This window comes from Protomyctophum parallelum (genome assembly GCF_964188405.1).
Source record: "Protomyctophum parallelum genome assembly, chromosome: 9".
Lineage (NCBI taxonomy): Eukaryota > Metazoa > Chordata > Actinopteri > Myctophiformes > Myctophidae > Protomyctophum > Protomyctophum parallelum.
The window spans coordinates 1,373,626-1,390,732 of NC_139706.1; the positions used below are offsets into that span (position 1 = coordinate 1,373,626).

The 17,107-nt window shown below is 41.6% G+C and overlaps 1 protein-coding gene across 1 annotated transcript; it reads right to left on the minus strand.

Annotated features, from left to right (window-relative positions):
- Positions 1 to 368: 368 nt before the first annotated feature.
- On the minus strand, positions 369 to 15,811 carry LOC310863941 (alpha-2-macroglobulin-like; the record flags this gene model as incomplete). The annotated part of the gene is given in 25 exon segments (XM_083772477.1): positions 369 to 449; positions 925 to 993; positions 1,132 to 1,222; positions 1,411 to 1,541; positions 1,689 to 1,916; positions 2,550 to 2,731; positions 3,041 to 3,206; positions 3,338 to 3,439; positions 3,602 to 3,773; positions 3,897 to 3,972; positions 4,125 to 4,301; positions 6,802 to 6,894; positions 7,082 to 7,133; positions 7,400 to 7,521; positions 7,761 to 7,887; positions 8,170 to 8,395; positions 8,712 to 8,894; positions 8,896 to 8,990; positions 9,553 to 9,702; positions 9,897 to 10,042; positions 10,764 to 11,040; positions 11,473 to 11,655; positions 14,044 to 14,069; positions 15,393 to 15,549; positions 15,638 to 15,811. Coding segments are annotated over 25 exon segments (3,486 nt in total).
- Between the last annotated feature and the right edge of the window lie 1,296 nt (positions 15,812 to 17,107).

A 17,107-nucleotide genomic window follows, 5' to 3' on the forward strand; every position in this document is an offset into this window, starting at 1 on the left:
ACTGCATGCAACTATATAATCAAACCATTCGATTTTCTCTTTGCCCAGAGCTAATCTTGCAATCTGCTGCTGCCAAAAAAAAATTCTTGTGCCAGTATAGGTCAACATACAGTAGTACCTTCCACAGGTTTTATTATTAGTTATTCATAATGGAAGTAAAGGAGGATAGATCGGCTCAAACCGTGCCCAAATTTGGAAATGGCCAATTTGCCTACAACACTAGGTCAGAATTTTACAATAATCTACTGTAAAATGCATGCACATCCCCCAATACTAGTACAGTGTTAAACCTCTCCTACATCTCAGTCACACATGTACTCACTCAGGGTTTAGTCACACATGTACTCACAAATGTACTCACTCAGGGTTTAGTCACACATGTACTCACTTGGATGGTAGTAATCATAGATCTTGACCAGTGCTGGTTTCAGGTTCAGAACAGGGACAGTCTGTATGAGCTCCAAGGTGTGGTTGACTGTTAACAGTGTTAACTGTTGGCAGAAATGTAGTTCACCATACTGTACCCTATCTATATAATATATATAGTCATATACTTGTTATGGCAGTGGTTCCCAATAGTCCTCCTTTGTCTTTCTATCGTATACAGCTAAACATTGCTCTCAAAAATGGATTGATCAACTCACTTCCCATTGTTTTCCGCTGGGCAGACACCGGCCAGCGCAACACTTATGGAATACTTTCATTACTTAATGTATTAAGTAGCCGTGTAATAAGTGGGATAATGTCTGCCTAGGTGGTCATTGTAGGATATAATTCACCTTCAGGGTGACGCTTCACGTCGGTAGTTATAAACACCCCGTCTGTGAATTATCTCTCTACAATGTGACCACCTAGACCTAGGCAGACAATATCCCTTACTTATCCTATCCTACCCCCCCCCCCCCCCCCCCCCCGCCCTCTCACCTCTGTTAGATACAGAATGATGTGGTCGTCCTTTTGCTCTAGAAGATCCACCAGCAGAGCCTTTTTCAGCTGTGAAGAAACCATATTAAACTGGTTAAAATATAACCAATACAGAGGTAATGGATGATACCCATGTGTTGGAACGTTCATGTCTACAAATTAGAAGTTCTCACCAAGGTCAAAAATGTTTATAATAAGTTAACTCACCTTTTTCAAAGACTCTGGGTGTGGGATGAATCCAGAAAGCATCGCTATATCAACCAACACCATGTTTGTAGTGGTTTTATTTCCAGTATATCTGTGTGGGTATAACATGTTAAAACATCATTTCTAATTAAAGTATTTTGGGGGGAGGTTTTGGGAAGCTTTTGGATGTTTGAATATACAATAATATTGCCTATAATTTGTTCATAATTAGTGGGGATTGTCGTCAATAATGGGTACATTTAACATGGTTGTGGTTCCATCTCTACGGGTGATCCTTACAGACTTTGTAGTTTCAGAGTCATCGTCGGTGTCAGAGAGTGAGAGTTTCTGCTGCAGTTGGCCTCAGGTGTGACCTTGATGGACAAACTGCTTTCCTCAACTGTTGTCGGGATGTTGTACTTAAGAGACATCTGAGGAAACGGAAGAGGAATTCCATTTCTACAGTCATGAAGAGCAAATGGCTAATTCTACATGGCTTGTTTTTAAGAAAAAGGCCATTTGTAAATGTAATTACATATAGGACAGTTAATATACAACTTTATAGATGGTGAGCTGACCTGCACTGCGAGGCATGCAGTGCCCTTGACCTCCAGGCTGTACACTCCTCCCCTCACAATGTGCAGCGCCTTCTCCTGGTAAAGCAGTCTGTTGGCCATATTCACATTGAAGATCTCTTCACCGCTGGAGGATTTGACCGTCAGAGTGCTGGAGGCCTCAGGGTCGTAGTACGCTTTGAAGTACAGATCGGCGGAGCGAGCCAGGGCCTGAATAGCCACTACCGTGTCCTACAAAGCACACAAACCACCTGAACATTGAATGTTGTGCAACAGGAGCTCCCAGCCTGTGGAGCGATGCGATGGGTTTTGATATAAATAACCTCTTGATCTTTCTGATCAAACAGTCCTGGGCACTGGGTGTTACTAATTGAAAGGACGGTGAACTTAGTCCTGTACGCTCAGGGTGTCAACAATGAACCAGTCCTGTACGCTCAGGGTGTCAACAATGAACCATTTCATATTTCACAATTTTGAACAAAGTTGTCAAATAAATGTCTGATTCTCTTCATTATTATTACAACCATATTATTTTTCAATAGAACCTCCTCCCTACCCATGCCACTGGCCAAAATCAATTAATGTATAATATTGCAGCATCACAGATAAGAGATGTTGCAATGGCTTTTATGTTTTACTACTGTGTATTACGTGAAAGCGAGACTCCAGGAGAGCAACATCATAATAGTTACAAAGATGTGCGGTTTCAGAGATCTAAGGAGAGCATAAGAACATTTCAGAGATCTAAGGACCTGCTGTTTAGAGCTTAAGAAAGACGAACCATTTAGAACGAGGAGACTATACTCTCGCAAACAGTGCAACAAGGTGTGGAGTCTGTGGACGAAGGCAGCATTTCATCCGAACCTGTGTGGAGGAGAAGCCACCGTAAGAGTTCTGCTGGCGGGCCAACCACCTCACGATGGGTGTATAGTCTGCAGCTCTAGGATTGGGGCTGGCAAGCTTGGCCAGCAGCACGTAGGAGGTGATCTCTACGGACAGAGAGGCCGAAGTGTCGTCGGAGGTCTGAGACCAATGCAGGAAACCTCCTGGGGATGCACCAAGACACAAAACAAAAATCTATCAAGTTTACTGATAAATGCACAACAATAAAAGGGTCTGCACATGCATAAAGTGAGTGCCGAGTTTAACGTCGTCTAATGTTTTACTGTACATTATGGGTCGTCATGGCCATAAAGTATTTTTTGTCACTCCCGCATAACCTCCACTGTTTATAACACAGCACTGACTGCATTAATGCTTTACGGCTGCTAATAAAATTAATTTTAGTCTCAAGTAAATACAGTTTGATAACAATCTTATCTAATTTTACGTTATCTAAATGCTTTCAGTCGCACCATCGCTTTCCAATGCAATCTCGTCCAGGCGATTAAGGAGCCGTGAGCTTGCAGTCGTGTCACCCGCCAGAGAGAAGACGTAGGCCAGCAGAGCTGTAGTGTAGGTGTTGGTCTCCATGGACACATTGATGGCATCCTTCAGGCAAGACAGACTCCCCACATGTTCCTACAGAGAGACAGGTGGCCCTTACCTCCAGTGACATAAGCTAGCCTTCTCCAGGCAAATGTGCTTCATTTGAATAATAGCACCACAGCATTCTCTGAATCTTATTGCATCAAAACTCTCAGGACAATTACCTTTGCATCGATACCGAATTTCTCCTTGCCCATTATCGTCACACATTCTAGGAATGTAGCAGTGATGTAAGCACTGAGAGTCACTTCATCTGACACTCCACCCTGCAGAGGAGAGCAATAATACAAAGACATGTTACAATCTCCCATTATGTTTCTAAAATATATTTTAGAGTTTTACTCCAAAATATATTTTAGAAACATTAACATGCTACACTAAACTCCTTTACCGAGTGTGTACCCGACTCCAATTGGTCCTCTCTATACCTTCAATCTGTTGTTTAAGAGTTTTCCAGATTGTTCAAAACAGCCATTGGGTTTCCGTTTACTATCCAGCCAGGTCTTCGCTTGTTCTATGGTCGACTGTATGTTCAACTGGTCGAGGGAGCTGTAGAAAGACTTCGCTTGGACCAAAGTTCTCAGGACAAATGTAGTCAACCTGGACAAAGATATTTACACACTTGTGTGTTATCAAGACATCAGTTGAGGAATGATTATATCCCCATACCTCAAACTAAATTATACTGTAGCATTTGTTATACACATTTAATAATATTCTCACCAAGTGTTCTCTTCACCATTTACAAACGAGCTGTAGGCACCATTGCTGTGCTTGAAGTGTAGTTGTCTGTGGTAGCCTGAATATAAGTTTATTCATGATTATAAAGTCATGAAAAATACAGAGGAACACAGCATTGTGGGTGAGGTAAAGGTGCGTTGGGAGGGCGACACTCGATTGCTGGCCCTTGAAACATTTACTAAATTAAGACAATCCAGAAACTTGACTCACCGCCGACCAGGAAGGGCATGGCCTTCTCCTTGATGGCCGCTGTGAGCTGGTTTGTGTTCTCCAGGTATTGCAAGATGTAGACGTTGGGAGCTAAGAGCGCCATATTCTGTTCCCCACATCCATACGGCATCCTCAGCAGTCCATCCACGTTCTTCATGGCACGGCCCAGGAGGTCGCCTGTCGTCAAAGAGATACTAGATTGAAACTGTAACAGCAAAGGGGCTCCAAGGACAGCAATGTTGGCCTATCAGTCTCAAAATCTCTTGTAAATTACTGGCAGTATGTACAAGTTAATGTTTTAAAATGTTCATCACCTACGGAAACAAGATGATGTTCCAGAGAAAATGTGAGGTTATGAATTAAGGGAAGGGTCTGGGTTATGCTTTGTAGTTATAAAGAGCCATAAAGGGGTGCTTGTTTAATCAACGGTCAATGAGTAATACAAATGTTCAGAAGATTACATTCTTTTGGTATTAGACTGTCCTTGAAATAAGGCAATTCAGTCAGATAACTCACAAATAGATTTAACCAAAATGTATTGTGAATTTACACTCAAGACATGCTCCTTATATGGCCAGTACAGAATTAATTCCGTTCATCCGACACCCCATATCAAAGCGCCAGCACTCGCCCAGCAGTCTGCCGTCAACGAGGCGGATGTGTGCACACAACTCTTAGGCGTCTTACTGGTTATAGAATCAGAAAACAAGAATGCAATCAGTGCATATAATATTTTATCTTGGTGTTCGGCTCCGCTACATTTTCTCCCTGCTCGGCACAAACATCAAACATTAAGAGCAGGGAGATAGACGTACAACAACCCTCCATGCAGAACAGAAATAACAGAAGTTATTTGGCGGTGGGAGCAAACAGTGCATAACAACCATAATGCAGAAATATATATATATATATATGCAGACTCCGTTTATCTTTGTTATATTTACCTTATGAGAGAGGAGGGCTAAAGTGCCTCAATATGTTATGGTACTATTGGGCAGCTCAGTTGAGAACTATAATGTTCTATTATACGGAGAAGGGATCCCCCACATGGAGGAACATTGAATCATACTCTTTGAAGCTCCCACTGCCCGAATAGCTTTACTCTAATTCGAGTAAAAAAACTGATAAAATACACAGCTAATCCTATGGTTAAAAACATGATTAAAGTTTGGCAGGATGTCAGACTTTATCTTTTGGATATCCAACCCAGTTTTCGATTCAGCCCAATTTGGGGAAATGAATATTTCACCCCAGGAAGGGCGGATGGGGGCTTCAAGATATGGGCCAAGCAAGGGATTAAACAATGGAAGGATGTTTTTGACAAAAGGGGGAATCTATTCTCTTTTGATGAACTAGCTGCTAAATACAATTTACCCCGTACACACTTCTTTAAGTATTTACAACTCCGAAGCTTTATAGGGGTTAAACAGGTGAATTCTCTGACACCCTCTCCCCTGTCAATAATAGAAAAAGAGCTTATCAGAAACCCCTTTAATAGGGGCATCATTTCTGATTTATACTCTATGTTAGTAGAATTCTCTCCTGAATCCTCTGAATCCAAATATAATGCATGGAATGCTGATCTACAAGGGGAATTGACATTGGAAGAGTGGAGCTCAGCCTGTATGGATGCTCAATCCCAGACGGGTAACACTCGGTTAAAACTGTTGCAATATAATTGGCTGATGAGGGTTTATATCACTCCAGAGAAATTAAATAAATTTAGTGCAGATATTCCAGATACTTGTATCAGATGTAGTAAAGACAAAGGTACACTTTTCCATTGTCTGTGGGCATGTCCAAGAGTGAAAGAATTCTGGGAAGAAGTGAGGAGGGAGATTCAGAAGATATTGTCGATAGATATTGAGCTTGACCCAAAACTGTTTCTATTAGGTCTTTACCCACCTGGCCATAAGATTCAGAGTAGCGAACAAAGATTACTGGAATTATGTTTACTACAAGCCAAAAGGGCTATAGCCTTATCGTGGAAAAAGATAGGCAAACCCAGTATTGCTCAGTGGTTTAGGGAGTTATCACTGTGTCTTCCTCTGGAAAGAATCACTTATACTTTGAAGAATAAACAGAAGATGTTTGATAAGATATGGGGAAGGTTTATCCAATATATTACGGTTAATGATTTATCTTATTTAATGGTGGAAATTGTCTAATTGTATTCTCTGCAGCTGTTTGGTCTTGTGTTGTTGTTGATACCATTCTAAGTGCCATTATTATATTATACTGTACTTATATATGTATGTTATTGTTTTGTTTTTTTGTCTGTATTATGTATTGTTTTGTTGTATTGTCTGTCAAAAAAAGAACAAATAAATTCAATAAATATATTGTTTAAAAAATATATATATATATGCAGTCTAGGTGAGGCTCCATTTTAGTCACCGCTAAACCCCTTTGCCTTTTTTTACTATGGAAAAACATTTGACTAGTTCAACTAGCCAATCGACATGTTGTGAGATTGTAGACTGGCCATTTTAACTATTCAAAGATGTTTTGCAAAATAGTAAAAAAAAAAGACAAAGAAGTGTTGGGATAAGGAGTTTAGCGATGACGAAAATGGAGCCCCATATACCCCGCCCAATTGGTCAGCTGACTGCCACATCAGCAATGTGGGTCTAGTTGCAAACACTGTATACATCTGTATACACACAGGCATCCTTACCCAGGACGGATATAGAACAACTGGCAGATCCCGTAATCACATTCTCAGGGAGTTGTAGCTGGAAGTCCTCTGTTAGAGTCTCTCCGATATATCCTAGACAGAGAAAAAAGATTTAACTTTGAACAAAACATGAACTCGAGGAACAGAAATGAAACAATCACCTCAGTCACAAACTCTGGAAACAGGCATTATCATATTAGGTCCCGGTGTCAACCACTGAACCACCCCCTAAAGAACCAAACAGCTCACAGCACGTTGCGCTGCAGGATTCTATACTCACCTTTAGCATTCAATAACCAGTTGTAGGTCCGTCTAACTTCCGTTCCTTCCGACTGAAAAGGGAGAAAGGCAGAAAATTCAATCCAGTATCGGCCAAATGTACATCGAGTAAAGCAAAGTGCACTTTCAAAAGTGCTGGACTATAACTGGCCAGACACCCCTAGTGGGGCCAATAACTAAAGTGAATTTAGAAAAGCTGGACTCCAATTAATTTTATTAAGTTATTTGGAGCAGAGGGCACACCAGATTGGACATGTGACTCTTTGGAAATCGTTGCATAGGACCATACAACTTGTTAGGGAGACAGACAAAACTCTACCTTGATTATCAGAGAGCGAGTGATGACATCAACGCGACCTCTCTCAGGTACACTGACCGCCTCGTTGTTACACGATACAGTGGACGCCACTGCCTCAGCAGTCACAGTCACATTAACAACGCCTGGAAACAGACATTTGCAATGACACGTCAAACATCTGATAACATGCAGATCAGAAGGTCCTCTTGAAAATGGACTGAAAGTTGTGGAAGTAATGGAAGCTGCCTTCCGTGGGCAATGTGCCCTTTGATTATGTGTCATAGCTTGTCCCAGAGGGAAGCCAAAGGCATTTCCATGAGTGTTGGTACAACGTTATTGCATAGTGTTGATGATTTAAACTGTGGTAGAGTTCAGGTCTCACCTAGGACATAGACAGCCATAGTCCAGTTGAAGGTCTTGCGTCCGTTGGCACAGACACAGGCGGAGTACTCTTCACCAGGGATGGCTGAGAGAGTGTAATCTGATGAGGTGCTGGGAGTCGCCTTCACCTGATGGAATAAAAAACAATGTGAAATGAGATGATTCAACCATACTTTTAGACCATTAAAATATAACAAGCCAGGGCTCCAACTACGGTGTAGCTTCTTATAGATCTTAGTCATCTGGTCAACCTATAATTTTCATATGATTTCTACAGTATGACTTAGACTTAATATTTGGGCAATGTTTCAGCCCGAGTTAGCCACCAATGAATATTGTAAATATGTCTACACAGGTTACAGAATGTACCAAAAGTTGCCACAAATGTACTGGCATTTACAACAAAGTACCATGATGCAGCTGGACAGATAGTTGAAGACAGTAGCCTTCAGAACAAATGTCTCTCCCCTGACGATGGAGTAAGGCAGGCTGAGCTCCAGGAAGAAGGGCTGGAAGACTTTGAGCTCCTTGGGAGGAGCGAGACCGAAGCCGCTTGAGGACAAGCAGAAAGCCTCCGTCTCCCATGTGGTGATGGTGTCTGGGACAGTGAGGGACACGTCCGCTTTTCCAGAGGTCCTGGATGGAAGGACAGACAAATATTAAACTATTGGACATACATGCTGGCTAATGAAAACAAGTTCTGATTGAACAAGTTTCTCATGATCACACAAGTAACCTTCCATTTTGTGTGGCTTATGATATTCTTTCAACCTCCCCCCAAACAAAAAAAAAAAAAAATGCTGGCTGTGGTAATTTAGCTAAAACATACAAAGTTTGTGGAATTGTAAAGACACCAACATCATAAATACAGCTTTGAAGTGAATCTTGAACTACTCATTCAATTTCAAACAATAGGATGTTTAACAATCGTGTTGTAGCTCTGTGCACTCACCCCACTGCCACCAGGTCCCATATCCATGTCTCTGGGAAGAAGGAGCGGATGGTCTGTATGGCAGATCCTGGACCAGCGTACGCAAGAAAGCCCCAGATGGGCACTGAGGGGAAAAAAAACCAAACACTATATTCATGAATGCCAACAAACACACTGAAATCAACTTCTGTCATGCTTGTTAAATTTACTTGGGACGTCTTTGTAGTACTCTCTTCCCTTGAAGAGGACGCAGGAAGGTGCTTTGATAGCCAAATTTGTTGCCATCTTCAGTCCCAGGTCCTAGAGAAAACATTAAAAATAGCCCAGTAAATTGGGAGTGCATCCCTCAACAGGTAGTGAAAAAACAATGTTACACACATTTAGAAATAGATGTTGTACATAGTCAACATTGTACATGATATTATTGCAAAGAGATACCATAAGCATTGTGAAAGCATCCTTTCTTTCATCATATCCAACGTAGAAACGACTTCTTTTTTGTCTCACAGGCAAACATTGTACAGGCCGCACAACATCGTCAAGTTCAATTGGAATATAGTTTGCTGTCTTGACTGGCAACCGGTCAAATATCTGTTCAAAAGAAAAGAGGTTGTGAAAAGCAGTTGTCAAAATGATCTGCGTCTTTTGTAAAATACAGGTTGGTAGGGGTAAACAAACAAAAGTTCCAAAACGGTGGACCGGTCTGAACAGCTCCAAGGAAAATTGAAAATTACTGGACCCGGTGTCATCTCCCCATGCCCCAGGACAGTGTCCAGAGTGGAGGTCTCATTCAGACATCCCAGATAAAGACAAGAGTGCGCCCGGCTTAGTTACAGTCTGTCCCTGCATATGAAAGTCTCACCTTGTCTGCATCCAGCCGCTTCCCTGGCTCCTTGATGTGAACACTCTTGTCGATGGCACTGACACCACACAGCGAGCCTGACATGGCTGACACCTGCAGTGTATTCTTCTCTCCGGGGATCGCCGTGGATGGAGAGAACTCCAGAAACACCTGGATTGTAAACAAATCACCATGAATGCAGACCTTGACACGTGCAATGTGTCAAGCCACAGGTTAGCCCTACTCACATTTGAAGGGTCTTCTGACTCCACATCCTCCACCAGACAAGGTTACCCAGATCCCTTGAGATCACATGAACATTGGCAGTTGGCACAAAAGAGAGCAGAGGCTAAACTTGAACTGACCTTATTACGGAAGCATTTCTCTGTGGTGAATTCTGCTCTGTGAGCAATGACCGTCTCACTGGGGAGGACGGCGTACACAAGGACCTGGAGCAATGGAGCCATTATTGGGGTGACATCCAACTTGAAGGAGATCTCACCATCGGTGACTGGAAACACAGTAGGTAAGGAAATTGGTAGTAAACTGTAGCTGTAGTATAGCTCAATCGAATATATATTACTGCTGCAGCTTATATGCATTTCTGCTTATTCTTCTGAATGTTCATAAACTGAAGCTTTCAAACTAAGTTCTGTTTAAGTTCAAATTAAAGGAAGCTTAACAAAAGACAACGGCAATTACGTCCTGTGTAGACTTACTTGAACTACACAGCACATCAATAGTTACTAGTCCTTGGTGGCGAATGGCTGCTCTGGATAAAATCTAGAGACAAAATGGAGTAAGCCGATGATACATACATGTACATACGTCAACTGCACATTTAGTTAATCGAAGTACTGAATGTGTACTATTGCCAGGGTGTAGACAACCACATGGCCTCTAATACACATGTCACCACCATTTTATATCAGACATTAAGAGTTTCATTGAGAGGAAGATGCTCCCTCTTAGTTCAGCTCTGCTGAATAGACATGTAAACAACCTGTAAAGGGTGCATTATTTCTGGAGAACAAAATTACAGTAAGAACTTCCGTTTTGCAGTTCATGCACCTCGAAGATTTTCTAAGAAACCGGATACCTGCTCAATGTATTGTATGCTGCAGGACTTTATAGGTGTTCTGGTTTCTCAGTAGTCCCAGGTTTTCCCAATGTCTCCAGTAAACTTTATGCCAATTGAGTTCGCTGGCGTGCCCAGCCAAGCAGTGTGGTACTACTCACCAGGTACATGGGGCCTGCAGTCTCTCCAAGCAGTGTGGTACTACTCACCAGGTACATCAGGTCCATGGGGCCTGTAGTCTCTCCAACTACAGTGTAGTGGATGGTTATGTTGTTTTCTCTATTGCAGATCAGTGGGTTCCAGATCCACTTCACCTCCAGTGAGCTCACGGTCTTGGGGTCAACGGTGGCTTCCTGGACCAGTCGGTGTTCCCCGTCCACATAGTGTGGCACTCTGTACTTGTGGTACTGCAACTCTGGTGTCGCACTAGCCTTGATATGAGAGAGAGAGAAAGAGAAAGAGAAAGAGAAAGAGAAAGAGAAAGAGAAAATATATAAATGAAGTCGGTCAACCTGAATATTATTTTGTATCGACAAATCCACAGAGGGTTGCCTGGGTGCGGCCATTAAGCACAGCAGCACTGATTAGCCACACCTGGCCTACGGAGCACCTGCTCCATGGATTACACCTCAGTAATGGCCGCGCCCAGGGCACCCCTCTGTGGATTTGTCTATACGTTCCCTTTTTAGACTTCCGGTGATGCTTCAGCAACATTTTGGAACACTCGTTCCCTATGATCTGACATGCAGAACCTTAGAGCTGCCATTTTCATAGATTTGGTGTAACGTGAAAATGGACTTTAATGTAGACTCCTGGGGGACTAGATAGATATGCACGAAATTGCATAACCAAGGCTGACTTACTGTGAGAAAGATGTCCTGTCCTGGGTCTTCCATGGAGTCTGCCGTGTTGAATGAGAAACTGGCCTCACCGTTGCTGTCAGTCTTGACAGTCAATATTTGATGCGCCGTTAAACGTATTTGACCCTCAAACAGGTACACCGTCATGTCAGGAATGGGTGCGTTATTCAAGTCACGTGCTTTGACCTGTTGGAAATAAAAATATTATACATGGAAATAAAAATATTATACAGAGTGCATAATAATATGGCCAAATGTGTACAACTATACTATGAAGCATTTTGACTTACTTTTCCTTCAATCACTGATTGGTCCTTATACACCATGGGTGTTTCAATGAAGGAAAGATATCCAATACAATAAACTAGAGAGATCACTTTTTCTTGTGCAGACAGTGCAATACCTGTGGAGATAACCCCATGTCATTTCAGTGTTAGAAACATTGATGAGCTACTAAGCTCATGGCTTCATTTTTGCTTAAAACGGTTCCAACAGTGGCTACGTTTACATGAAGGGTGATCATTCCGAATAAATACTTCAGAATAAAATACATCCGATGTAATGTTTTTTGCCACGAGTTTACATGGGAAATGGTCATTCCGAATGAGTGTTTATATGGAGAAGTGATAGAAGACATGATACATGTTAATTCACGTGAAACTACGCCATCTGTTGGACACATAAAATATAGGCAGTTCATTCATTGTGACTTTCAGACGAAAGACGACACTTTGAAATCCCATCATTTCATTCCGCAGTAGTTTTGAGGCTGCTGCTTGGATAAGGACGGACATACTATGTTTACCGTCTTTTTTTCCCCACCTGCTGCGGCTCCCCTTCTCCGCTGGGAAGGTGATCATCTCGTTTTTATGTGTAGCCTACTTTATTATCTACAGCACGGCCAGGGCACGCAACACACTGATTATTATTGTATCGGGTCGCTCGTTATTTTTGAGAGAGAGAGAGAGAGAGAGAGAGAGAGAGAGAGTGTGAGAGAGAGACCGTTGACCACACACACACACACACACACACACACACAAAATGCACGAAATAACGCGCTCTATGTGCAAACTCCTCAGCGCGCCTTGGATATGAGGCTTATGAGCGCCTTGGAGTTGGAGCGCAATGGAAATGAGCATGCTCAGAAAGACCAGAATTAATTTACATCCGAAGCAGTGTATACATGAGTCCAATTTTCTTTCAATCGCATTGAACATCGGAGTAATCCGGCCAGTGACATCGGAATGGTTTTTAGATCGCATCGAGCGTTTTCATTCGGATGTAAGTTTTTGTAGGTGTTTACATAACAACGTTTAATACGATTTAACTTCTATTCGGAATGAAAAGGGGATTTAACTGCTCATGTAAACGTAGCCAGTGTGAAGACTTGCCTGTTCCATCTTCGTCTACTTTTGCATTGAGTTGCAGTTCATCATCAAGAGACTTTTTGGCAGGTGTGGTGAAAGTTGACATATTGAAAGTGAAAGTCCCACAGCCATTCGCACACGTCTGTACAAGAGGAAAAGAAAATACATAATGTGTGATTTAAACATAATGACTGAGATTCTCCCCTTCTATTCCTCTTGTGCACCAGATAGACCTCAGAAGTCAATGGTTATAGATTGCCATAAAGTTGATGAGGGCATTTAGGCACATAACGTCATGGATTAAAACAAAAGCCAAAGCCAGGCAAAGCGTTGGCCAAGAACTAAGATGCAATTTGTGAAACAGTATTCATAGACATGTAGTAGTTGTTGATTCTGTATTTTTTTTGTCTTTGTAATGTAATGCATGTCCATAATTTGATGAAAATCCAATAAAAATATTGAAAGAGAAATGTTTGGTAGCCATAGCCAAAACCTTGCATTGAAGATAGTGTAACCGTTGCCTTTATGAAATATCTGTGATCGTTGATTGAATACTTTAGTGCAAGACATTAAGGCTAAAAAGGATAACACAATAGTCTAGGTATGAGGGTATTGAGGTCATCATTTATTTTGCCATCTTCAAATACAATCTCATTGATATTTGCTTAACACCGTCTTCTACCCTGAGCCATCTCAAACTATAGCAAAATGTGTCAGAATTAGGTGGGTCATTCATGGGATGTAGTTGCAGTTTGTTTTGGGAGGTCTGAACCTTTAATTAGTTTTTAATGACGTTGAGATGTTGTGAGGTGCAAAGCATAAGCAAAATGGCATTGAATGAAGGCTACAGCTAGAGTCACAACTTAAGTCACTAGTCAGTTTAGAATGACCAATTTAAAATGCTAAACACATGCCATCTACAAGTTTGCAATTTTTGGAGTGTAGCTGCGTAACATTCTTCCACGGAAGCCATGCTGACTTATATGTAATCCAAATGACCAAAGTCAGTCAGTGGCAACTGAGAAACCCAATTGCCTTTACTCTAGTACCAGCGTTGCAAAATGTTCCATTTGTTTTCACTGCACAAATATATATATTATAATAGATCATGTTACCCGTTTACTCTCTTTATGACAGGGCACAGTCATGCCAGGAACAGGAACACTGTATCGATCAAGTGGTCGGCAGAGCTCCACTTCTATCGTACCAGGCACAGGATGTCCATAGGTGTACCTGATGAAGAGACGTACAAACTCATCTCTAAAAGGTAGTCAACCATAGCAGAAAATTTATGCATTTAAACTGCAAAAAAATATGTATATTTCAAAGCATTTAAAGGCATTTTTCCCCATGCAGGAAAGTAGGCTTGCTGTAAATTATAAAGTTTATTTTCTGTGGGAGTGTAGACAAAGACCACAGGAACATAAGCCAAAAGTTGATGCGTCATACTTACGTTGCACAAACTTTAGCTGTAAATTCTTCTTGTTCAATGCTCAGCTTGTCATCCACTTCCAATTTGACATCAAATCTTGGCAAAACTGGGACAATTGTTGCACGTTTATAGTCATGACATTAATGTAAATGGATGCCCCACAAGTGAAAAAGACATTTTCATATACATGCTTAATGTTTAGATGATGGGTGAACTCTTACCGTATTTCTCCACCTTGAAATAATGATCCAGTTCCATGTCGTCAACATGAACAATAACTCTGTAGGGTCCTTCGTGGGCCTCAGGGTTCAATGGGTAAGAATGCTCCACAATGCTCTCATTAGACATTTGGTTCACCCACTGTGCAATGCGGTTACCACGAGCATCCTGATCAAACGAGAATTGTGGAGAGAAGAGGCAACGGACAACCATAATTATCATCTCACAAACAAACATATGGTCTACTGGTATAGCTCATCTGTAGTCATATGACATCTGATTTGGTAATATACTGTATGCGGTGCATGTCGTTATATGTCAAATGCAGTGAGTCTTACCTCAATCTCTACCATCTTGTACTGAAAGATAGAAAAAAGATCATTCTGTTAAACAGGAAACTATCATCTGTATCAGTCTCATCAAACACTCTGAACATGAATATACTGTAGTCGTCACAAATGTACATTTATATCCACATTAGCTTAATAGCAGACAGACAGTACAGAGGTGAGATGGCATTTTCCCCCCTGTGAGTAGTCTCGTCTGCCATCTGAGCAGCCATCTGCTGATTGGACAGAATACCTGCCCTTTTCTAGTTTTCATATAAATTTTTCTCCAGAAAATATTTAACTGCGTGCACACACACACACACGTAATACAAGTAGCAACCACTCACCAGCTCATTGACAGGCGTGAACGTGGTATTCATGGTAAAGATTCTGAATTTCACTGCAATAAATGACATTGGATAAAATGATCTACAAAGGAATTGATTGAATAATAACATGGATAAATGCTAAATGGGACAGCTGTCGACTCACAACTGATTAGTTCGGACACAGTAGTTTATAAAACTCTTACTCAACTTCATTTTCAAATTGTGCAAATTTAGTTAAATCTCATACCCGTTTGTCCAGGGAGGTAGATTGGTTTATCCGTTTGGATGAAGGTCATGTTTTTGTAGGATTTGAACATGATTTTCCTGACTTCTCTGGATAGGAAGGTTTGTCCTTCCACCACCACCCCGAGACTCAGCACCAGTTCATTCTTCACTGGACAAGCCTGTGGTGGATACAAGAAAAGTCAGCATTATGTTGAAATGGAACAACAAAACCAAGTTAAATCAACTTTATTCTGTGCCAGAGGTGACCTGGAATAGTCCACAGTGGTGGAATGGTTTGTCTGTAGTCTTCTGGAAGATTGTTTTGTTCGAGTTAGGGTAAATTAGAAAGATGGTGATGGTGAGATTTTCGTTGGGCTTCATAAAATCCACGCAGAACATGGTCTCAGAGCCGGCCTGGATGACTGCAGGAATGGTCACCATGTATTGCCTATAAAATCATGGAAATGTTTATACATACATCGTTGTATTTGCTAAAAGCCTAAACTGTAGACTAAAATGTACCCTTTCAACTTTCAAGAACAAAATATCATCCAACCAAACAGAGTGGAGTGGAGCTCTGTATACTTACGGTGCTGCTGCTGCTTGACTGATACAAATCCAGGTTAAACAGGCAGACAGAATCCATGTCCACATCTGAATCCTAGAAAGAGCCATGACTGAGGGATACAGAATCAGTAGTCTCTGAGACACTGCCTGCTACATACACTCACACAGCAGTGAGTGAGCAACAAGGCCTGTGGTGGAGGTGAAGGCTGATTTAAGGGTAACAAGACAACTCACCCCGTTTCTGTTTTTCCTCCCAGAGTTTTCCCCAGTGAGGGGTGTGGGAGAGGCTGGACAGCAGACGGTTGGACTTTGAATTTCTCTAACTATAAACTTTCATGACAGCAGACAGCCTAAGTACAAATATAATGTATGAAAAGCTACTACAGTGAAGTCTGTTCACAGAAGTTGTTGTAGGATATGTGGGGATTATCTGACGAGGTACCATTTGAGTGGGCAAAACCTTACATATACTAAATAATACTAAATTGTTTATAGGGTCAATATAAGTAAAATAATATAGCCTTTCCACAGGAGTATCTTTTTATATTTTTCCAAAAAGAATACAAACAGCCAATAGCATATGTGACCGGGGATTTTCACCAGTGAGGGGGATAACTTTGTAATATTATTACAAAGTTATCCCCCTCACTGGTGAAAATTCCGGGAGGAAAAACAGGCAAGCACCGGGGTGAGTTGTCCAGTATTCAATTTAATTAGACTGGTCTGGCTGTGATTTGTGACTACCAGGTGTACCGGGTACTACCTGGTAGTCACAAATCACAGCCAGACCAGTCTAATTCATTTGACTCAAGTCAGGTGTGCACTGATCGTCTCAGGCAGCTTAAATCAGCCTTCACCTCCACCACAGGCATTGTTGCTCACTCACTGTTGTGTGAGTGTATGTAGCAGGCAGCAGTAGAGACTACTGATTCTGTATCCCTCAGTCATGGCTCTCTTTAGGATTCAGACATGGATTCTGTCTGCCTGTTTAACCTGGATTTGTATCAGTCGAGCAGCAGCAGGACCGTAAGTAGTAGAGCTCCACTCCACAGCTCATTTGAATGTCTGTTGGGTTGGATGATATTTTGTTCTTGAAAGTTGAAAGGGTACATTTTAGTCTACAGTTTAGGCTTTTAGCAAATACAACTATGTATGTATAAACATTTCCAT